Genomic DNA, 24907 nt, shown 5'->3' with positions numbered 1-24907 from the left:
TTCTTCTGATCCATTAACATGGAATATCTACTTTTTTGCATCCTCTTCAATTTCTTGCATCAGTGTTGATAGTTTTCATTGTAGAGATCTTTTGCTTCTTTGGTTGTTTATTCCTAGGTATTTTATTTGTAGCTATTGTAAATGAGATTATTTTCTTTACTTCTTTTACAGATTGCTTTCTGTTGGAATATAGAAATGCTACTGAATTTTGTGTTGACTTTGTATCCTGCAACTTTACTCAATTTGTTTATCATTTTAATAGTTTTTTGATGCAGTCTTCAGGTTTTTACAAATATAAGATCATATTGTCTACAAAGAAAGGTAATTTGACTTCTTTCTTTCTAATTTGGATGCCCTTTATTTCTTTTTTTAAATATATATATATTATACTTTAATTTCTGTGGTACATGTGTAGATCTTACAGGATTGTTACATAGGTATACACTTGCCATGGGGGTTTGTTGCCTCCATCCCCCTGTCCCCTACATTAGGTATTTCTCCCAATGTTATCCCTCCCCAATCTCCCAATCCTCTGCTATCCCCCCCCAACCCCCCCAGCTCCCAACAGACCCCAGTGTGCGATGCTCCCCTCCCTGAGTCCATGTGTTCTCATTGTTCAACACCCGCCTATGAGTGAGAACATGCTGTGTTGGGTTTTCTGTTCTTATGTCAGTTTGCTGAGAATTGGTTCCAGATTCATCCATGTCCCTGCAAAGGAAATGAACTCATCCATTTTTATGGGATGCCCTTTATTTCTTTCTGTTGTCTGATTGCTCTAGCTAGGACTTCTAGTACTATGTTGAATAATAGTGGTAAAAGTAGGCATCCTTGTCTAGATCTTAGAGGAAAGGCTTTCAGTTTTCCCCCCATTCAGTGTGATACTAGCTGTGGCTCTGTCATATATGGCTATTATTATGTTGAGGCATATTCTCTCTATACCCGGTTTCTGGGTTTTTATCTTGAAATGATGTTGAATTTTATTAAATGCTTTTTAGCATCTATTTAAATGATCATATGTTTTTTGTTCTTCATTCTGTTGGTACGATGTATCACATTGATTGATTTGTGTATGCTGAGCCATTCTTACATCCCTGGGATAAATTTCACTTAGTCATGATAAATGATTTTTTTAATGTGTTATTGAATTCACTTTACTGGTACTTTGTTGAGAATTTTTGCATCAGTGTTCATCAGGGAATATTAGCCTTTAATTTTCTTTTTCTTTTTCTTTTTTTTGGCTGTGTCTTTGCTTTGTTTTGGTATCAGGTTAATATTGACCTTGTAGAATGAGTTTGGAAGTATTCCCTTCTCTATATTTTTTGAATAGTTTGAGTAGTATTGGTATTAGTTCTTCTTTAAATGTTTGGTAGATTTCAGAGGTAAAGCTATTGGGTTCTAGAGATTTTTTTTTTTCTGGGAGACGTTTTATGATGGCTTCAATCTCATTACTTGTTATTGATCTATTCAGGTTTTCAATTTCTTCATAGTTCAGTCTTGGTAGGTTGCATGCATCTGGGAATTTATCCATTTCTTCTGTGTTTTCCAATTTATTGGCATATAGTTGCTCATAGCAGCCTCTAACAATCTTTCAAATTTCTATGGTATTATTTGTAATATCTCCCTTTTCATATTTGATTTTATTTATTTGGGTCTTCTTTCTTTTTTTCTTAGTCTGGCTTAAGATTTGTTGATTTTATCTTAAAAAAAAGCAACTTTTTGTTTTGTTAATTTTTCATATTGTCGTTTTTCATTCAATTTTATTTATTTCTGCTTTGTTCTTTATTTTGTTGTACTCATTTTGGGTTTGATTAACTCTTTGTTTTCTAGTTCTTTAAGATTTATTGTTTATTTGATGTTTTTCTACTTTTTGATATAGGCACTTATTGCTGTAAACCTTCCTCTTGGTATTGCTTTCACTGTATCCCACAGGTTTTGGTATGTTGTGTTTCCATTGTCATTTGTTTCAAGAAATGTTAAAATTCCTTGTTAGTTTCTTTCTTGTCCCACTCATCATTCAGGAGCATATTGTTTAATTTCCATGTGTTTGTACAGTTTCCCAAATACCTTGTTACTGATTTGTAGTTTTATTCCATTGTGGTACTTGATATAATTTCAATTAAAAAAAATTAGGACTTGTTTTGTGGCCTAACATATGGTCTATCTTTGAGAATGATCAATGTGCTGAGGAGAAGAATGGGTGTTCTTTAGCCGTTGGATGAAATGTTTTGTAAATATCTATTAGGTCCATTTGGTCTATAGTGCCAGTGAAATCCAATGTTTCTTTGTTGATTTTCTGTCTGGAAGATCTGTCCAGTGCTGAAAATGGAGTGTTGAAGTCGCCAGCTATTATTGTAGTAAGATATCTTTCTCTCTTCAGCTCTGATATTTCTTTTGTATATCTGGGTGCTTCACTGTTGGGTACATAAATATTTGAAATTATTGTATCCTCTTGCTGAATTGACCCCTTTATCATTATATAATTATCTTCTTTGTCTCTTTTTATATATAGTCTTTGTCTTGAAATCCATTTCGTGTAATATAAGTATAGCAGTTCCTGCTCTTTTTTGGTTTCCATTGGCATGGAATATCTTTTTCTATCCCTTTATTTTCAGTCTATGTGTGTTTGTAGGTGAAGTGTATTTCTTGTAGGCAGCAGATCAGTGTGTCTTATTCTTTTAATCCATTCATCCACTCTATGTCTTTTGATTGGAGAGTTTAGTTTAGTTACATTTAGTGCTATTATTGATAAGTAAGGACTTACTTCTGCCATTTTGTTAATTGTTTTCTGGTTGTTTTATTGTCTTCTCTTCCTTCTTTCCTGTCTTCCTTTTAGTGAAGGTGATTTTCTCTGGTGGCATGTTTTAATTTCTTGCTTTTCATCTTGTGTGTACCTGTTGTATGTTTTTTGACTTGCGGTTACCATGAATGTTGCAAATAACCTATTATTTTAAACTGATGACAACTTAACACTGATTGCATAAACAAACTAACAGGCAAAGGAAAAACTAGTAACAACTCTATACATTGACTTCATGCCCCTGCTTTTTGACTTTTGGTTGTTTCTATTTATATCTATTCATACTGTCTATATCTTGACAAGTTTTTGTAGTTATTACTTTTTATAGGTTCAGCTTTAAGGCTTTCTACTCAGGATATGAGTAGTTTCTATACCACAATTACAGCATTATAATACTCTGTGTTTTTCTGTGTACTTACCATTACCAGTGAGTTTTGTACCTTCAAATGTTTCTTATTGCTCATTAACATCCTTTTCTTTCAGATTGAAGAACTCCCTTTAGCATTTCTTGTAGGACAAGTTGGGTTTTGAAATTTCCTCAGATTTTATTTGTCTGGAAAAGTCTTTATTTCTCCTTTGTTTTTGAAGGATATTTTTGCTGTATGTACTATTCTAGGATAAAAGTTTCTTTCCTTCAGCACTTTGAATGTGTCATACTAGTTTCTCCTCACCTGTAGTGTTTCCACTGAGAAGTGTGCTGCCAGATGTATTGGAGCTCCATTGTATTTTATTTCTTTCATCTTGCTGCTTGTAGGATCTTTTCTTTATCCTTGACCTTTGGGAGTTTGATTATTAAATGCCTTGAGGTAGTCTTCTTTGGGTTAGATCTGCTTGGTGTTCCGTAACCTTCTTCTGCTTGAATATTGGTATCTTTCTCTAGGTTTGGGAAGTTTTCTGTTATTTTCCCTTTGAATAAACTTTCTACTGCGCGCGTGGGCTCACTCTCTCTCTCTCCCTCCTCCACCTCCCTCCCTCCTCTACCTCCCTCCCTCCCTCCTTTCAAAGTTCAATAATTCTTACATTTGCCCTTTGAGGCTATTTTCTAGATCTTGCAGATGTGCTTTATTCTTTCTTATTCTTTTTTTTTCTCTTCAGACTGTGTATTTTCAAATAGCCTGTCTTCAAGCTCACTAATTCTTTCTGCTGCTTGATCAATTCTGCTGTTAAGAGATTTGGATGCATTTTTTCAGTATGTCAGGTACATGTTTCAGCTTCAGATGTTCTGCTTGCTTCTTTTTAATTATTTAAATACGTTTGTTAAAATTATCTGATAAGATTCTGAATTCCTTCTCTGTTACCATAAGTTTGTTGAGTTTCTGCAAAACACTATTTTGAATTCTCTGAAAAGTCACATGTGTCTCTGTAGTTGGTCACTGGTGCCTTACTTAGCTCATTTGGTGAGGTGATATTTTCCTGGATGGTGTCAATGCTTGTGGATGTTTGTGGTGTCTGGGCATTGAAGAGTTAGGTATTTGTTTTAGTCTTCGCAATGTGGACTTGTTAGTACTCATCCTTCTTTGAAGGCTTTCCATGTATTCAGTGGGACTCGGGTATTGTGATTTAATCTTTCATTACTGCAATCATGTCTGTATCAGGAGGCATCCTAAGCCCAGTAATGTTGTGGCTTTGGCAGACTCGCACAGGTGCTGCCTTGGTGGTCTTTCTTAGGTAAGTTTCTGGAGAATTCCCTGGATTACCAGGCAGAGACTCTTGTTCTCTTCCCTTACTTTCCCCCAAACAAATGGAGTCTCTCTCTCTTCTGAGCTGCTTGGAGCTGGGGGAGGAGTGACACAAGCACCCCTGTGGCCATCACTACTGGGACTGTGCGTGGTCATCCTTAGAGCCAGCATAGCACTGGTTCTCACCCAAAGTCTGTGGTGACCACTGACCTGGCTACTGCCTGTATTTACTCAAGGGCCAAGGGCTCTAAAATAAGCAAGTAGGAAATCCATCCAGGCATGCATCCTTGCAGTCAGGATGTGAGTTAGCCCAGTCTTGAGCGGGTCCAGAGATACCATCCTGGAGCCAGCGCCTGGTGTCAGGAACCTTAGGAATCTACCTGGTGTTCTATTCTCCTGCGGCTGAGCTGGCACCCAAGCCACAAGACAAGGTCCTTCCTACTCTTCCATCCCCTTCCCTCAAGCAGAGGAGTCTCTCTCCATGGTCACCACTACCCCAGGCCCATGGCAAGTCCTGCCTGGCTGCCACTGATGTTCACTCAAGATGCAAGGGCTTTTCAGTCAGGTGAATGCTGTTAGGCCTGGGTCTCTCCCTTTAGGCCAGTGGTCTCCCCTCTTACCCGGGGCAGGCCCAGAACTACTGTCCAGGAGCCAAGGCCTGGAACCAGGGTCCCCAAAATCCCACTTGTTGCTCTACCCCATTGTGGCCAAGCTGGCACCCATGCTATAAGACAATGTCCCCTTTACTCTTCCTTTTCCTTTCCTCAAGCAGAGGGAATCCCTGTAGCCACCATAGCTGGGAATGTGCTGGGTTGCACGTGAGATAGCACAGCTCTGAGTCTTACCTAAGGTCCACAGCACGTGCTACCTGGCTACCCCTGCTGATTATTCAGTGCTCAAGGGCTCCTAAGTCAGCAAGGTGATGAAATCTTACAGAACTGGGTCCTTCCCTTCAAAGCAGTGAGTTTCCTTCTGGTCTAAGGTGTGTCTAGAAATGTCCAGGAGCTAGTACCAGGAATGGGGGCCTCAGTACTCTGCCCAGTGCCCTATCCTACTGTGGCTGATCTGGTATCCAAGTTTCAAGACAAAGTCCCCTTTACTCTCCCCTCTCCTGTCTTCAAGCAGAAGGAAGGAGTGTGTTCCAGAGTTGCAAGCTGTGCTGTTTGGGGTTGGGGGAGGGGTTACACAGTCACTCCCTTTGCTTCTCTGGCTGGTATCTCACTAGGTTGCATGCACCCCAAGTCTACTGGTTCCAAGTCCAGCACAGCACCAGGACTTGCTCAGGAGTTACAGACCTTGTGGCCTAGATTGCCTTTTAAGTTTATTTAGGACCCCGAAGAGCTTTAGCTCACAGTGGTGGGGCTAGCCAGAACAGGGGCTCCAGCTGTTGAGATGGATGATTTGCCTCTGGCTAGGGCTGCTCTAAGTGCTCCCTCTATGGGTGCTGGCTGAGTTCTGCCCCATGTTTCTTTCCACTGTGATAGGACAGCAAGGAGTTCCAGTACAAAGTCCCACAATCACTGTCCTCTCCTTCCCACAAGAACACAGGGTTTTCTCTCTGTGCCCATGTGGCTGCTGCCGGGGAACGAGGGAAGGCTGGCACAAGCAATTCGAGACTGCCTTTCCTACCCTCTTTAGTGCCTCTTTCCTTGATGTGATGTTAAAACCACTGGTTCTGATTGTTCACCTGGATTTTGCTTCTTATGAAGATGCTTTTTTTTATGTGGCTAGTTGTTCAATTTGGTGTTCCTGCAGGGATGACACTTGCTGGAGGTTTCTATTCAGCCTTCTTGCTCTACTTCATCCTCTGTGTTGGCCATTTTTATCTGACAAAGCTGTGGCTTTTCACTCCCACCCCCAATTGAGTCCACCCACTGGGGCAGCAAAGCTGCTGATTTTCCAGCCAGTCTTTTCCTGATAAAACTAAGGTCTCACTGGGCTAGGAGGGGCAGAAGTAGTCTCAGGCAAAAAGGCCGTAGTCTGCTCTACTTACTGCCAACTTTAGTGGTTTTTAAATATTAAATTTTGTTTAATTTATTGCTTCTCTTTGATCATTTCCCAGATTCCTAACATGGCTGTTTGTTGACAATTTTGTCCAGTTTTATACTTGAGTTTTGCAGAAATGATTTGTCAACCCATTATACCTGCAAGCCTGGCTTCTATCGGCTACAGTTTTTTTCATGGTCCGCTTTTTAACCTTGGCTAGTATCCTGATTTCTAGATCTTTGACTGGCTCTTTTTATGTTCCCTAGTCTCTTGCCACTCTCCCTTTCAAGTCCCCGTTATGGTCCTGGCTTCTAGAAACTCTGCCCTGTGCTTTCCCTTGGCTTAAGTGGTGATTACCACTTCTCCCTCTTAGGTTTCCATCTGACCATCCCTGCTCTTTGCCCTTGAAACCTTCCTGTAATATGCACCTGCAAAAATCACTGGAGGTTATCAACTTTACGGGGTAGGCCTAAAGCTTAATCTCTCCCCTACCTATTCATGACTCCAGTCAAAAGCACAAAGGAAAAAAGCAGAAGGTTTTAGAACTGCTTTGAAAAATTATAGAGAATGGCTTAAAGCCATTTGCTCCACTGTCTTTGGTTCTGTTCTCTTATCACATTATTTCTCAGTCTACCTATCCTATTTCACTCCCAATCTACATTATTCAATACTTTTAGATTTAGGCTTCTTAAATCCAGTGACTCAAATCTGATGACTTTGGCAAATAATTTCCAGTATCCCTCTGACCATCTACATGTAATATGGTAGTCACAGATCTATGTAATCTTTAATATTTAATATTTGCTTCAGATCAATTCAACTCTTTTTTTAAAAGAAATCTGTGGAAAATTCAGGGTTTCACCAGTTTTTTGGTGAATTTTCAGGGTCTTTTCAGGGGCTCCTGTATATTGGCAATCTAGCCAGTCTAATTCTTTGATTTCAAAATGTCATTATTCTTTTTTTTTTTTTTTTTTTGAGACGGAGTCTTGCTCTGTTGCCAGGCTGGAGTGCAGTGGCACAATCTCGGCTCACTGCAACCTCCGCCTCCTGGGTTCAAGTGATTCTCCCGCCTCAGCCTCCCGAGTAGCTGGGATCACAGGCGAGTGCCACCACACCCGGCTAATTTTTGTATTTTTAGTAGAGACAGGGTTTCACCATGTTGGCCAGGATGGTCTCGTTCTCTTGACCTCGTGATCCACCCGCCTCGGCCTCCCAAAGTGCTGGGATTACAGGCATGAGCCACCACGCCCAGCCCGTCATTATTCATTTAGGTGTGTAGGAAGGCCTGGGTTAGTAATTGAAAAACTCCTAAATGTGTTATCTTTAACATCATCCTAGGATACTGATTTACTGTCATATTCTAATAGTCTTAACTATTCATAATATTTTATTCATGCCTTAGAAATATACTGGCGTGTGGGCTTAGGCAAACTGAAATTTGTATAGTTTTCTTCTCTGTCATTGAAAAACAAATACCTCTTTAACAAGGGTATTACATTGGTTAATTTCGAGGGAAAGTTCTCCACAAATGAAAATCAGTGCAATGCTTGTAATTCTTGTTTCCTCAGACTACATGTCTATTTCAGGGAAATAACATTTAGAAATTTAAGGTCTTCTTTGCATAGTAAAGTGATATGAGTCAATTCCTTTTCTTTTTTTTAAAGGAAACATCTGGCTTGTCCTTTTCAGGCATTGTAGAGAATTTTAGCCTCGCGATACTCATTGGCTTTAATTGACATCTTTTAGGTCTGAGAATTCATGAGTTAATCGAGCGGGGATGATTCTGGAGTAGCTCCACTACACTAGTTTACTTTGAACAGCACATCATGATTTTATTTTTCACAAAGCCCTGAAATAACGTTTTGCTTCTTTGTGGGTATAGGAGATAAATACCCTTTATCTTTCATTCTCATGGAATCCATTTTAGTTGCACTAATGTGCATTAAGAAGTTTTTAAGGCGATGGGAAATGTCAGCAAGAATGAAATTAATTGGGTGGTCGTCCCTGAAGGTACATATTTAGGGTTTGGTTCACAGAATTGTCACTTCATCAGCTTGCTTAAAAATAGAGGATTTACTTACTGGTCGGCTTGAGTTGAAAGTAATTTCTTTTCCTCAGGATCACCTTCTTTGACAGAAATTATTTTAAGCCAGCTTCACTATTAATTCACTCTCATTCTACTGTGACCAAACATGTCTGAATTCCCTATCTTTTAAAAAATATGTAAAAATACATTAAATGTCTTTATAAATTATGTTCCTGCCCAGAACTTTTGTTTGCAGAAGCATTATCTATAGCATGGAATGGGAGTGATATAATCTGCAGGATATTAGTAAGAAAGTAACAAATATGCTATGGCTTTTCCATTCCATATACCCTAGACTATCTGTGAGAGTTGATAAGAAAAATGTAAAACTTTACCCTGATGTATATCTATTTTATAAGGTCCAAAGAAATAGGGGTACCAATGTTTTTTCCTTCAGAGTATTCTATTTTGGTATTATATTCCTTTTATGTATCTCATTCTCCAGTATAATTTCATCCCCATTATTTTGGGATTTTAATTTTCTGTGAGATCTCTCCTACCTTATCCACTAAATCCCTTCTCAAATGCAGACTGCAGAAGCACCCTAAAGACATAGTATGAAGAATTTAAAGCACTTGAATGATATTCTCTGTTGATTCAAGTGGATGTATACATAGCAATAAATTCATTTTAATGGATTTAGCAATCTTCTGCTCAGCACATACCATTTGGACAACAGTCAAAGCCCATAAGCAACTTAAAATCTTGTTGGGAGATAAGTTATGCAAACTCAGCTGCCTTCAGGGGCCAGTCAGGTAACAAATGGTTGACCTACATGGGTGTAAACAACAGGGAGTGGTGGGGACTGTGGAAAACTAAGGACACACACCACTTAAAGGAATTCCAATTCAATAATTTGTTAAGCCATTGTGTTGGGCAAGCAAAACAGTTTCCTGGGAAGATTCAGCCTATTGGGTTGGACTTAGTCCATGGATAGCCAACTTTTCAGCATTCCATTTTTCTATTGCTGTGTGACCAACTTCCCCCAAATTTAAAGTACTAAGACAACAGTAATTATTTATTTTTACCTCTCATTGTTCTGGGGGTCACTAGGCTCAGCTGCATGGTTCTTGTGTGGGGTCTTTCTTTTCTTTTTTTTTTTTTTTTGAGACAGAGTCGTGCTGTCACCCAGGCTGGAGTGCACTGGCGTGATCTCTGCTCACTGCAACCTCCATCTCCCAGGTTCAAGCGATTCTCCTACCTCAGCCTCCTGAGTAGCTGAGATTATAGGCGCCCACCGCCACACTTGGCTAATTTTTGTAGTTTTAGTAGAGATGGAGTTTCACCATGTTGACCAGGCTGGTTTTGAACTCCTGACTTCAGGTGATCTGCCCACCTCAGCCTCCCAGAACGCTGGGATTACAGGTGTGAGCCACTGCACCTGGCCATTTGTAGTCTTTCATGTAGTTACAGTCAGATAGTGGCTGAGGCTGGAGTCATATGGAAGGCTACCTCTCTTACATGTCTAGTGGTTGATGCTGACTGTTGACTAGAATATCTACATACGTCCTCTTCATGTATGTTGGGTTTCTTTACAGCATGTTGATTGATAAAGAAACTTCAAAGAGCAGCTTTCCTGAGAAAGAGAGAGGGAGGGAGAGAGGGTGTGCTTTTATGCATCAGGGGGAGGTTGTATCACCTTTAATTACCTAGCCTTGGAAGTCACATCATCATTTCTGCTGCATGTTGTTCTTTAGAAGTGAGTCATTAAGGCTAACCCATAATCAAGGGGAGAGGAATTTAGATTCCATCTCTTAATGGGAGGAGTGTAAAAAAGTTTGCAAACACATATTAAAACTAGCACATGCAGTCTTACATTAGAGAATAGTAAAACTAAATATATAATAAGCTTGGATGTAATAAGGGAGATACACAAAATGTTTAACAGCTGGTTTGGCATGGGCCCTAAGCAAATAGAAGAAATCACAGCATCAACAACTGGTGGGATCTACTGGTGCAGCTGCCTCATATCAGCGCTGGGTATTATCAAGGCTCCAAACATGCCCTAGAGTCAGTAAGAGCCCTAGGAGGTCAGGAATGGTAAGATCATGTGTCTGAAATAAGATGTTTTAGTTATTCTTGTTGAAGCTTCAGAAGCCCCATTAAGGTCTAGTTTCAGAGATTGGTTGTTTGATTGGTTTGATTTGTCTACGTTTGTCTACCAGCAGTTAGGAACATTTTCCCTGCATGGCCCTTACCTGAATGTTTTTAAAGTTTGTTATTTTAAAGACAGGGGAGTTGGGAAGGACAGAAAGAGAAGGGACAAGCTCTAGGAATGCACATTATCTTTTGTATATATTTTGATTAAGTCCAATGTTATTTAGTAGCCAAGGCACCTGGATTTTCCCCTCTTGACCTACAAATTTTGGGTTCTTTGGGTAGTATACTAGTTTCCTGTTGCTAACAAACTCCTACAAACTTAGCAGCTTAAAACAACACAGATGTATTATCTCACAGTTCTCTACGTCAGAAATCTAGGGTAGCTTAGTGTTTTCTCTGCTTTGGATTTCATAAGGCTAAAATTAGAGTGTTAGCTGGCTGGGCTTTTATGGGGAGACTCTGGGAAGAATCCCCTTTCAAGAGGATTCAGGTTGTTGGCAGAATCCAGTTCTTTCTGGTTGTAGGGCTAAGGTCTTTACTTCCTTGCTGGCTGTCGCCTGGAAGCCAGTCTTTGCTCTCAGAGGCCTTTATCCAGTCTTCACACATTGCACCTACATCTTAGAGCCAGCAGCGTGTCAAATCCTTCTCACCCTGGACTTGCCCTGACTTCCTGCTCTGCAGTATCTGCTCCGACTTCCTCCTCTGTTGCATCTCTCTGATTCCAGCCAAACAAGGTTGTCTGCTTTGAAGGGCTTGTGATTAGATTGAGCCTACCTGAATATTCCAGGATAATCTCTCTATTTTAAGGTCCTTAAGCTTAATTATACCTGCAAAGTCCTTCTTACTATGTAATGTAACATATTCATATGATCCAGGGATTAGGACTTGGCCATCATTCTACCTACTACAGGCAGCAAAGTTATGTCAGTAGAGGTGCTTTCCCTCACTTGCTTCCTCAGGAAACTAGGCCAACCAGCAAGTTTATGTTAAACACTAGGGCTTCATTGAAATACCCTAAATTTGAAGGAAAACAATATGCATTTTATGTAAATATGTCTAGGTTTCAGTTTTGAAAAGACAGGAGGTGCTCTTTCTTGATTTCCAGTAATAACTTCAGTATAATGTAATGCTTAGGAGAACTAGTTTAAAGTTAGACCTTGTACAAGTACATAATGCTTCTAAGTCTCATTATCCTCATCTGTGAAATGGGCTCATAATTCCTATGTTGCTGTGGGGAAAAAGTGATGAATAGAATGTGCTTAGTATATAGTAAGTGCTCAATGAATGTTAGTTAATAATAATGATGATAACAGAATGACATATTCATAGACTTCTTTATAGTTGGGGAGAAGGTATGAGTTTACCAACTAGTATTAACAATCGCATTTCCTATTAGTTTTATATTAACCTGATATAAATTAATTTGTTAGTCTGACATAATTACCCTGTTAGAAATAAATGAGTAAAACAATTGTTCTAGAAAGGGATTTATACAAGTTTTTTTTCTTTCTTTCTTTCCTTTTTTATTTTTTTAGAGACAGAGTCTCACTATGTTGCCCAGGTTGGACTCGAACTTCTGGGCTCAGACAGTCCTCTTGCCTCAGCCTCCCACGTAGCTGGAACTATATTTGCATGCCACTGCTGGACTTAAGAGTTTATTTTTAGGAGTTTAGCTTAAGATGAATCGCTTGGTTTTATTCATAACAAGCAGTTACTGAAACTCACAACCATCTAAGTCAGGGGTTGGCCACAATGGCCTGTGGGCTAAATCTCACCTGCTGCCAGTTTTTGTATGGGCCATCAACTAAGAATGAGTTTTAGAGATAAATGTTTGCAGTTGGTTTGATGATGGTGAAGCACTACGTTTTGTGTTTTGTTTTTGTTTTTTAATTAAAATAATTTTTGTGGGTACGTAGTTGTTGTAAATATTTATGGGGTACATGAAATATTTTGATTCAGGCCTGCATAATCATTACATCATGGAAGATGGGAGCATCCATCCTGTCAAGCATTTGTCCTTTGGGTTACAAACAACCCACTTATACTATTTTAGTTATTTTAAAATGTAAGATTAAATTATTGACTAGAGTCACCCTGTTGTGCTATCAAATACTAGGTCTTATTCATTCTTTCTAACTATATATTTTTTGTACCTATTACCCATCCCCTCTTCTCCCCCATTCCCCTACTACCCTGTCCAGCCTCTGGTAACCATCCTTCTACTCTCTATCTCCATGAGTTCAATTGTTTTGGTTTTTAGATCCCACAAATATGTGAGAACATGCAATGTTCGTTTTTCTGTGCCTGGCTTATTTCACTTAACATAATGACCTCTAGTTCCATCCATGTTGTTGCAAATGACAGAATCTCATTCTTTTTATGGCTGAAGAGTACTGCATTGTGTATAAGTACCACATTGTTTTTATTCATCTGTTGATGGACACTTAGGTTGCCTCCAAATCTTGGCTATTGTGACCAGTGTTGCAACAAACATGGGAGTGCAGATATCTCTTCAATTATTTTCTTCCCTTTGGGTATATACCCAGCAGTGCGATTCTGGATCATATGGTAGCTCCAGTTTTAGTTTTTAGAGGAACCTCCAAATTGGAGAAGCATAATTTTGAACCCCAATTAAGCAAAATGTTATCTCACCCCAAAATAATTTCATTATTCTCATTAATAGACCTGTATTAGAAATCACTGTACTCAGCTGGGTGCAGTGGCTCATGGCTGTAATCCCAGAACTTTGGGAGGCCGAGGTTGGTGGATCACTTGAGGTCAGGAGTTCGAGACCAGCCTGGCCAACATACCGAAACCCTGTCTCTAAAAGAAAAAAAAAAAGAGAGAAATAATTGTACTTGATCACTATTATATTTTTTAAATTTCATCAATAAAATTAACGGACACTTTGCTCTTAAGTACCTACATAATATCCTTGATTTTGCCTCTTTGCCTGCAAAGCCTGAAATATTTATGATCTTACTCTTTACGGAGAAAAATTTGCTGACTGCTGATCCAAGTGAACTATTGTGCATTTAAGATTTGGGTGTAGACTCCTGTTAGATAGAAAAGATCCTTAAGATGTCCTAATGCAGTGCCTTAATTTTATAGCTAAAACCAAACCCCAGGAAGGTAGATGACTCTTCCCACACAACTCACCTAGTTAGTGATAGAGGCAGTATACTTTCCACTGGAGCAGGCAGACCCTCTGGGTAGCATAGTTGAACTTTATTCATCGTTCTTTAAATGGACCTCTGTGTTGTCAGCAATCCAAAACTTTTTGATGGACAGGTCAGAGGTGATGCAGCATAGAAACACAGTTGTCCAATCAACTCATTGAATAGGGCCTGGAAAATACACAATTGCTGTGTTTCCCTTTGCAGGGTGAGCCCTTTAGGTTTTAGAATTTCTCATTAAAACTTTTTCAAAAGCACTGGTGTGCTGACTTTTTTTTCCGTTAAGTTAGTAACAGTAAATAACTGGGTATGTTAATACATTTTCATTGAGCCATGTTCAGTTTAGAATGAGATTGTTCATTGAGCAGTACAGTAACCCTAAACTGAGGGAATAATTTCCCCTCATGTGCAGCCTTCCCATTGTTCCATGGTTATCTGCTAATAAACCCAGCCATGCTGTGTTTGTCTCTGCTTCCCTCCTGCCTGTTTAATGATGATTACTCTCTGGCATTTGTTTCTTTTTCCACAGGTGGTTTACAAATCCAACGACTGTCAATGCCTTCTACAGCGCATCCACCAACCAGATCCGTGAGTACTGGCTCCTTGCCTCCTTGGTAATGTGGTATAAAATGGAAGGAACTCTTCCATGACTATGATGGAGGGTAAGGCATTCTTTATTTCCCCCAAAAGTGGCAGGGTATGCTGGTGAAGGAAGGTTGTTTTCCTACCTATATGCCAAAATTTCCTCGCTCTCTTCAGCTTACTAGTTTTTTTCTTTTAAGTTTTATGTCACCATTGATTTAAAAAAATCAACTCCAGTAAATTAAACCATAATGAAATTTGCCATGAAAAGGAGCAAGTTTCCACTTTCCTCTCATAACGGCCTTACTGATTTTGTCCACACCACTTTGTTCGTTCATAGGATTGGTGGGGAAGACAGCAGGTAACTGAGCAGGCTGTAGAAATTAAGAGGACCATCTGTATGTAAGAAAGAAGCTTGGAAATACTCTTATTAATGCTAGGATGGTATGTCTTGAGGTTTTCTACTTATATGTATCAGGTACATGCAATTAAAAATGCCATGATAAATTTAAAACTTTATTATTTTTATTATTTTTTCAAGACAGAGTCTCCCTCTGTCACCCAGGCAGGAGTTCAGTGGTGTGATCCTGGCTCACTGCAACCTCTACCTCCCGGGTTCAAGTGATTCTCGTGCCTCAGTCTCCTTAGTAGCTGGGACTATAGGTGTGCACCACCATGCCCAGCTAACTAAGTTTTTTTAATTTTATTGTATTGTTAGTAGAGATGGGGTTTTGCCATGTTGGCCAAGCTGGTCTCAAACTCCTGGCTTCAAGTGATCTTCCAACCTTGACCTTCCAAAATGTTGGGATTACAGGCATGAGCTACTGCACCTGGCCTTAAAAATTATTAAGATCTGATTGGCATAAATTGAGTCTGACAGCATCCAGCCTTGGCAATAAGGACACATACTCACTGCTGGTGGAAAGATAGATTGGCTCATCCACTTTGTAGGGCAATTTGACACTATCTCGAAAAGCTGAAGATGTGCCTGCATACCTATGACCATCATCTGTGCTCCTGGAATGTGCTCTAGTGCTGTGATTCTTGAAATGTGGTCATTGAACATGCAGTAATAGCGTCATGGGGGATCTTGTTAGAAATGCAAATTCTCAGGCCCCACCTTAGATCTATTGATCAAACTTTGGTGGTGGAGCTCAGAAATCTGTTGCAATAAAAACTGCAGGTGATTGTAATATATGCTACAGTTTGGGAACAGCTGTCCTAGAAAACTCTTGCCCAAGGCATAAAGAGGCCCATGCGAAAATGCTCATAACAGTATTATTTATAATAGTAGAAAAAGCAAAATAACCTACCTGTTCCTCTGCAGGAAGATGAATCAAATGTAGCATATTCCCACAAAGGAATACCATACAGCAGTGAAAAATGAGCAACATATATTAAAGTGGATGAATTTCACAAGTATTAGGTTGTGCAGAAAAAAACACCTTGGGAAAATATATCAAGTATGATACTATATGAATGAAGTTGAAAATCATGCAGAACAGTTCTGTACATTGTTTGGAGGTCCATCCATTTGTAGTTTAAGTGTAAAAACATTCATGAGAATGACAAACACCTAATTCCGGTTAGTGGTGGCTTGTCTTGCGGAGGGTGGGCCACTCCTGCTCAAATCCCTACTGGTTTCTCCTCATCTCCCATATCTCTTAATGGTGGCATGCCCCAAGGCTCAGTCCTTGCACCTTTTCTGTTCTCTTCTCTCCATCTTTGCTCACTTGCTTGGTGATAACATTCTAATCTCATGGTTTTGATCACATTTCTACGGTGTTGAATGCAGGGGATGGAATTTACCACCCTTGTTCATACCACTACCATTTCCCACCTGGTTTATGATAATGCCTTCTCGTTGGCCTCCCTGCTTTTGTTTTACCCACCTTCAGTCTATTCTAAATATATTGTAGCGATTTTAAGATGTTTTACAATCACATTTTGTCACTCTTTTGTATCCCATCTCACTCAGAGGAAGAGCCATTTTTTTTTTTTTTTGAGACGGAGGTTCACTCTTGTTGCCCAGGCTGGAGTGCAATGGCCTGATCTTGGCTCACCACAAGCTCTGCCTCCCGGGTTCAAGCAATTCTCTTGCCTCAGCCTCCCGAGTACCTGGGATTACAGGCATGTGACACCACACCTGGTTAATTTTGTATTTTTAGTAGAGACGGGATTTCTCCATGTTGGTCAGGCTGGTCTCGAACTCCCAACCTCAGGTGATCTGCCCGCCTTGGCCTCCCAAAGTGCTGGGATTACAGGCTTGAGCCACTGCGCCTGGCTGAGCCAAATTATTTATAATGGCCTTGAGGCTTGTGATCTTTCTGCCTGTGCCTCCTACTGCTTTCCTCCTTCCTTCCTCCTCCTATTCAAGCCATGCTGGCCTCCTTTGTGTTTGTAGAGCACATCTGACACACGCTGCTCTTGGGGAGTTTATACCTGGGGTTCGGTTTCTCTTGGAAAACTTCCCCAAGTGACCTGCCAGCTTTATGCTCCCATTTCCTTCAAATCTTTATTCCAAGGCCAGGCCACCTTCTCAGTGAGACATCCTGCCTTCCCTCTGGCCAGTTGGCCGGTCTGTCATGGGTCCTCCATACTGGCTGTTGTTCCTACAGGACTCTGGTCAGACGGGACAGCCCGAAGGCTGTGGCTGCTCACTACCAGCTGGCACATCTTCTTAGAGCCGCCCTCGTGTGGCCACTATTAGGAATGGCACTCTCTGCCCAACTTAGAGAAATGAACAGAAAGGAGGAAGACAAGCAGATGGTGGGAATTTTTTATTTATACATTAATTTACATAACCAAGTAAGTTGTTAAATATTTTGAATGTCACTTCTTACTATATAAATATTCATTATCATGAAAGTATCATTGTTTTCTTAAGGTCCTAAATGCCAACTTGAGAACTAAGTTGCATATCTTATATGGGAACTTATGATATGTGAGTTATTAATTATAAGTAATACTTACAATAATTAATTTAATATATTATTAATTATAATAACATTTAGAAAATTGGGTAATAGAAATTGTTTAGATTATACACAAAAACATTTATTGTCTAATATTTGGTACATGCGAAAGAACATATGTAGCATTTTGGCACATGTAAGTTATAAAGAATTTATGAAAAGATGACAAAATCAATATGTACCTATGAGGCCCTCACCCAGTCAGGAACCATCCCTCCCTCTTACCACAGAGGTAACACTCTTGTGATTTGAGTGTTGATTTTTTAAAAATAAATATTTATACAGGTATCCCTAAACAACATGTTGTTTATTTTCACTTATTTCTTAGTATAATAAAAATGGCATCTTACTGTATGCAATCTTAACTGTGTTTTTTCAGTCAACATGTTTTTAGGATTCGCCCATGTAGCATGTGGTGGTAGGCTGTTTTCATGTTCACTGCTGTATAATATTTCATTTCATGACTGTACCCCCAGATTGTTTATTCCTCTATTGTCTGACCTATGTGTCCCCGCACCTAGGCTTTTGCTTATGAACAGTGCTGCTCCGCATATTCTTGTGAATATTTCTTGAAACAAGTATCTGAGGGTATACACCCAGGAGTGGAATTCTTGGCTGGTAGGAAGAAGGTATCTACCAGATAACATCAGATGTTTTCCAAAGCTGGTGTTCTAAAGTCCAGAAGTGTTTCTGTTGTTCCTAATTTTTATCAACTCTCAGCATTGGTAGACTTAATTTTCAACAGCCTAGTGAGTGTAAGAGATCAGCTCTTATGCAAGAAAAGCCATTGTTTCTACATTCACTTTAAAATGTCAGTGAAGGCTTACTTCTCCTTGGGGGACTTAAGTGTGTCTAATAATAGTTCCATCTGCAGGGTTCACCCCTACTCAGCCTTTTTCTTGTCTGGGAAGGGCTAATCCTATCAGAGGTTTACTGAGGAAGAAGCCATTTCAGGGTAACGCAGTGGTTTCGTGAAAGCTTATGGGCAGAGGGGTTTTTAAAATGAACAATTTGAAACAATATTTTAATTAAGAGATTCAAGCTGTTTCTGTTTTCCTAATCACCACTGCTTGCTCTCATTGTAAATTATATTCCCAGGCAAGATGACAAGGAATCCTTTGGGTGACTTCTTTTTTCCCTCTCTCCTTTCTGATTTTCTGGACTAAAAATTAAGACAGGTGGAGTTTCTTCTTGCACATTTCCCCACTGGGTTTCCTGGGACTTCCCCCACCCTACAAGTGCCTTCTTTTTGCTTCACTGAAGAAGTGAAAAATTGAGGTGATTCTCTAAAATGAACATCTTTATTGATTAGGGGCTGATTCTGACAGCATGTGGCCATCTGTTTAATTGGGTTTTACATCTAAGATGTAACTATACTTAGTAACGTGATTTATGACAATTTCATTCAGCTCCCATTATCATTTTCTGATTTATGCCACTTAAGTCTGCTTCTGCACACAATAGAGATTTGAGCAGAAAATAGAAAAACCTGTAGTTTATTTTATTTCTTTCAAATCCATGCCTTTGTGTGGAACCCTGTGATTTGTGGCCATCTTTCAATGTTAGATTTTTACAGGGTGGTTATAGCTTCTTATGTTTCTTCCCTTGTCAAGCTGGGTAGCAACGTCTCCAGACATGGAGCATAGTGTGAAATTATAATGATTTAAATCTGCTGTATAAGGAATTATACTCAGTAGCTGTCATGGAATTTAATTATATTTGAATTAACAAGGTGGTTAAAGAGGAAAACAAGGATCTGTGATGACTGGTGCCTAACCCTAACTTTGTGATAACTGTGACGCTGATCTCACTGCTTCTCAGAGGGTCAAGGTAAGAACAGGAATCGGAGATCTAGTTTGTATGGCCTGAGTTGAGGTTTTTATCCTTCCAGACAACTATTGTCCTGTCTGCCACATGTTGAGGCTATCTAGCCCTAGGGTTTTAGGGGAGGATTTAATGATATGAATTTGTAAAGTGCCAGCACATTGCCAGGCTCAGGGCTCGTGTGTTTAAACCTGGCATGCCAGGAATCCCTGTGATAACCATTGTGTCACAGCACAAACAGCAAAATATAAAGATTGGCAGGGGGAATTATTTTAAACTTTTGCCCTCGACAGATTTTAGGGTGGGCGTGGTGGCTTATGCCTGTAATCCCAGCTCTTTGGGACGCTGAGGCAGGTGGATCGGCTGAGGTTGGGAGTTGGAGACCAGCCTGGCCAACATGGTGAAACCTCATCTCTATGAAAAATATAAAAATTAGGCAGGCATGGCGGCAGGTGCCTGTAATCCTAGCTGCTGGGGAGGCTGAGGCAGGATAATTACTTGAACCCAAAGGGTGGAGGTTGCAGTGAGCTGAGATTACGCAACTGCAGCCTGGGTGACAGAGTAAGACTCTGTCTACAAAAAAAAAAAAAAAAAAAAAAGAGAGAGATTTTATATATTAAAACAATATTTTTGAATAAAGCACAACCAATTTGGAAAAGTGTTTGACAGTTTGCTGATATCTCCTATTACCCAGAAATTCCACTCCCAATAAAATAAACAGATTTTTATGCCCAACAGAAGAAGAGGTAAATGATTGAATCTTACACAACCATGAAAAAATGAACTACTCCACATTATAATATGTATGTGTGCCACTGAGTAAATGCTGAGTAATAGAAGCCAGTTATAGACCAAATACTGTTCTGTTTCATGTGTATAAAGTTCAGAAACAGGCAAATAAATCTATATGATAGAAGTTAAAATAATGATTACCTTTGTTGGAGGTATTGACTGAGACGGGGCCTATGACACATTCTTTATCTTGATCTGAGAGATGGTTACACAGGTGATGCAAGAGTAAAAGCTCACTGTCATTAAGATTTGTGTCTGGGTGGGTATAATGGCTCACACTTGTAATCCCAGCATTTTGGGAGGCCAAGGTGGGAGGATCGCTTTAACTCAGTAGTTTGAGACCAGCCTGGGCGATATACGAAGACCCTGTGTCTACAAAAACAAACGACAAAGAATTAGCCAGGTGTGGTGGTGTGCGATTGTAGTCTCAGCTACTCTGGAGGCTAAAGTGGGAGGATTGCTTGAGCCCAGGGGTTTGAGGCTGCAGTGAGCTATGATTATGCCACTGTACTCCATCCTGGGTGACAGAGCAAGATCCTGTCTTTAACAACAAGAAAAATTTTATCTCTTTACTGTATGTTAAGTAACACCTCAAAATAAATAGGAACACCCCTCCTTTTCTCCATAAAAATATTTGGAACAGCATATAGTATGCATGGACATCTTGAGCTAATAATAGCTTGCCTCAAAGTCTCTAGAGGGGTAGACCAGGGATTGGCGAACTTTCTCTGTGTATTGCCAGATAGCAATATTTTTGGCTTTGCAAGCCATACTGTCTTGGTTGCAATTTCTCAACTTTGTCATGGCAGTCATAGATAATTCATAAACCAATAAGCCTGGGTGTGTTCCAGTAAAACTTTATTTACAAAACAGGTGGCAAGGCTGCAGTTTGCCAACCCCTAGAGTAGAGTGCTTTGAGAGAATGGGCTCCAGTGTGCCATTGAGGAGAGTTCTCACTCAGCTTCCATGGTTCTTTGGATCTATTCGGGTAGTGGTAGTGGTGGGAAGAGTGAATAGCTCATATTCCGTTTTCATTTCTACTTACATGGATTGGTCTTTAGAATAAAATTCAATTTAAGTATTCAGTATCAAAGCATATTTGAAAAGTGCCTCATTTAAGTATTTAGTTCTTATTTTCATACATCTCAAATCAAATTAAAGAAGTATTTTAAACAGATAAAATCTTGGCTTGAAAACAAGCATGGCCTAAGGGCTAAAACCAGTGATTTTATCATCTTTGCAGTTATACACAAGGGATTTTGTTTCCTCAGTTTAATCAGAGATATTCTGCTAAAGAAGATAAGCCTTTGTCCAGAGGCTGGGCTTATGCTGGCATTGAATTATGGAATTAATCTGGAAATCAAACATAGATTCGTTTTGCTATTATGGAAATAACGGTGTTTCAAACTGGGAAAATTTCTAATACTTCATTGGCTCTGCCTGAAACCATGAAGTAAAAAACCATAAATTAAAAGCTAAGATAGCAAATACTCACCTGTGGCTTCTCTTGGAATTTAATGAAATTAAATCTTTGAATTCATTTGATGTTCCACTTGGGGACATGGGAAAATAAGGCTAATATATAGAATTTGGGAATAGTCTTCCATTCTTTTAGAAAGAAACTTAAGTGGTCACCTCATCCAAATTTCTCATTACCTAAAAGAGATCCTGATACTCAGACCAATTCTTAGTAATTTTTTCCCACTTATTCACTTGATAAGGCCCCAGTGATTCTCACTTTCTGCTATTCATGCCCCTGTCTAGTTCCCTCCCACACTGAGTAAGGCTTATCACTGTAACTAATAGGATGCTATGGAAATTCTAGACTAGGACTTAGGAGGCTGGGTCATAAAAACATTGTGGGTTTTGTTTTATGGATTGTTCACTCTGGAGGAAGCCAGCCACCACACTGTGAGTGCACTCAGGCAGCTCACAGGTCCACATGTGAAGGAACTGAGGCCCCCTGTCCATTAGGAGCACCATGTGAGTGCACCATCTTGGAAGTAGATTCCCCAGTGCAGCCAAGCCTTCAGGTGACTGTGGCCCAGGCTGACATCTTGGCTGCAACCTCACAAGACACTCTGATACAGAACCACCTAAATAAGCTGTTTCCAAATGCCTGACCCAGAGAAATGGGGAGATAGCAACTATGTCTGGGGATGATTTGTTATACAGCAAGAGGTAACTAATAGAGCTATTATAGCATGCCCAGGTACTAACTGAGTTTGGTAGGAGGGTATATAACATAACATTGTGTGGTGTAGTGGTTAAGGGTGTGAGCTCTGAAGTATGACCGTTTGATTTTGAATCCTGGCTTGGCTAGGATTCAATCCACTAATAACTTGCACCCTTGGGCAAGTTACTTAACATCTTTAAGTCTCAGTTTAATTATCCGTAAAATGGAGATAATAGTAGTAACCATTCTATAGGGTTGTTGTGACAATTAAATGATATTATACATATAATATCTAATGTTATCTAGTATATTATATATAATCTAATAGATATTATACAATATCTAATAATATGTTACTATAATATATAAATTATATCTAATAATATACATTTATAGTTATATATATAAATTATGCATATGCTATTAATGTATAGTATATATTTATGTTATGTATCATAATATATAAAAATTATATAAAATATATATTATATATATATAATATCATTTAATCTTCACAACAACCCTATAGGATGGTGACTACTATTACATACATATAATGCTTGGCATAGAGTATGGTTCATAGTAGGCACTCAATAAATATTAGCTATTAGTCCTTGCTTTTGAGGAGTTGGGAGGGAGAGACTTGTTACCAGGTCATTTAGAGGACATCATGTTGAGTGTGCAACAGAAGCGTTTGCAGGGCATTCTGGTAGCCACAGTGGAGGATTAATTAAACCTGGAGTCAAGATTGGATTCCCAATGAAAGTGATGTTTGAGTGGACTTTGAAAAGAAAAAGAAATTTCTCTGGGCAGAGAAGGCTTTGAGGGTTAGGGCATGCAGGAAGAAGCACTGTTTGGTGCAAAGGCAGCAGATATGGCAGAACATAGCACAGGAACAGACTGTGAGATGGCCACAATTGCTGTGGGACAGCTTGCATTGGTGGAAGAGAGAGCAAAGGGAATGATGGGAGATGATATGTGGAAGGAGGGCTTTGTGGGTCATGTCAAAGAACAGGCCAGAGGGAGCTAGTATAGTTTTTATGGGAGGAGGCAAATAATTTAAGTTTTAATTTCTGTATTAGTCTGTTTTCAGGCTGCTAATAAAAACTTACCTGAGATTGGGTAACTTATAAAGGAAAGAGATTTAATGGACTCACAGTTCCACATTGTTGGGGAGGCATCACAATCACGGTGAAAGGTGAAGGGGGAGCAAAGGCACGTCTTACATGGTGGCAGGCAAGACAGTGTGTGCAGGGGAACTCTCCTTTATGAAACCATCATATCTTGTGAGACATATTCACTATCATGAGAACAGCATGGGAACCTGCACCCATGGTTTAATTACCTCCCACTGGGTCCCTCCCACAACATGTGGGAATTACGAGAGCTACAATTCAAGATGAGATTTGGGTGGGGACACAGCCAAACCATATCAGCTTCCTTTATCCTAGTATGAAAGATCATGGCCTGGAAAGGGACAGATTGCAGCCACTAAGACCAGTTAGGATTTTTGCAAATGGCTCAAGAGAAGGATGGGGAGGGCCTAAACTTAGGCAGTGACAAGTGTGAGGAGGAGTAGGAAGTGGATAAATCAAATCCCAGGAGATCATTCTCTTATAACTGCATAGTGATAATACAGATAGCACAGTGGTCCTCCCTTATCCATGGTTTTGCTTTTCATTGTTTCAGTTACCCATGGGCAACCAAGGTCTGAAAATATTCAGTGGAAAATGCCAGAAGTAAACAATTTCTAAATTTTAAAATGTGTGGCATTCTGAGTAGCACGATGAAATCTCTTGCCATCTAGCTCTGTCCCGCCTGGGACATGAATCATCTCTTTGTCCAGTGTATCCACACTGTATACGCTACTTGCCTGTTAGTCACTTAGTAGCTGTCTCAGTTATCAGATCAACTGTCACAGTGCTTGTGCTCAAGTAACTCTATGTTACTTAATAATGGCCCCAAAGCAAAAGAGTAGTGATGCTGGCAATTCAGGTATGCCAAAGAAAAGCTTCCTTTCTGTGCTAAGGTGAAAGTTCTCCACTTAAGGAAATAAAAAAAAAGTCATATATTGAGATTGCTAAAATCTACAGTAAGAACAAATCTTCTATACCTGAACCTGTAGAGGAAAAAGAAATTTGTGCATTGCGTGCATGTGTGTGTATTAGTTTGGTACTATCTGAGGTTTCAGGTGTCTACCAGGGGTCTTGGAACATATCCCCCAAGGACAAGGGGGGAGTACTGTAATTTTCTAACTTTTCCACTAAGGCTTTAAAGGACTTCCATCAAATGGAGATTATAATTGTTCTTTGCAGCTACCTTTTGCTGAGGAACCATTAATGTGCCAAGCATTATGCCAGGTATTTTAATATATGTTATCTCTAATCTTCACAAGACTTCTATAAACTTGGTATTATGGGCTCATTTTACAGAAAAAGGAAACTGAAGCTCAGACAGGTGAAGTAACTTCCCAAAGACTGCACTAGCAAATTGCAGAGCTCGGAGTATAACCCAACTTATCTGATTGCATCCTTGTTTATTGTCACACTACACTGTTCAAAACTGGATAGGAAATTTGAGAATTACAGTCATGTGATAGGCTGGGTGCAGTGGCTCACACCTGTAATCCCAGCAATTTGGGAGACCAAGGTGGGCAGATCACTTGAGGCCAGGAGTTCAAGACCAGCCTGGCCAACATGGGGAAACCCTGTCTCTACTAAAAATACAAAAATTA

At 39.6% G+C, this 24907-nt stretch overlaps 1 protein-coding gene and 1 long non-coding RNA gene across 3 annotated transcripts in view; one reads left to right on the top strand and one right to left on the bottom strand.

Annotated features, from left to right (window-relative positions):
- Positions 1 to 24907, top strand: part of PHEX (phosphate regulating endopeptidase X-linked) — a 217787-nt gene that overhangs the window by 156782 nt on the left and 36098 nt on the right. For both annotated transcript variants that reach the window (XR_010338162.1, XM_012477402.2), the window contains exon 16: positions 14354 to 14412. Coding sequence is in view for 1 of the 2 variants with exons in the window: in XM_012477402.2 (XP_012332825.2) it covers positions 14354 to 14412 (59 nt within the window). In the remaining variant the exon portion in view is untranslated. The remainder of the gene's footprint in view (positions 1 to 14353; positions 14413 to 24907) is intronic.
- The window catches only part of LOC105734572 (uncharacterized), an 885080-nt gene continuing 870436 nt past the window's right edge, over positions 10264 to 24907 (bottom strand). Inside the window, exons 10-12 of the long non-coding RNA XR_010338163.1 lie at positions 20139 to 20369; positions 13808 to 13995; positions 10264 to 13471 (exon numbers count right to left, since the gene is read on the bottom strand). This is a non-coding gene — a long non-coding RNA (uncharacterized LOC105734572). The remainder of the gene's footprint in view (positions 13472 to 13807; positions 13996 to 20138; positions 20370 to 24907) is intronic.

This window comes from Aotus nancymaae, unplaced genomic scaffold (genome assembly GCF_030222135.1).
Source record: "Aotus nancymaae isolate 86718 unplaced genomic scaffold, 86718_ANA_hifiasm-v0.15.2.pri h1tg000058l, whole genome shotgun sequence".
In the NCBI taxonomy this organism is placed as follows: Eukaryota; Metazoa; Chordata; class Mammalia; order Primates; family Aotidae; genus Aotus; species Aotus nancymaae.
This window is presented reverse-complemented; position numbering and strand designations above follow the sequence as displayed.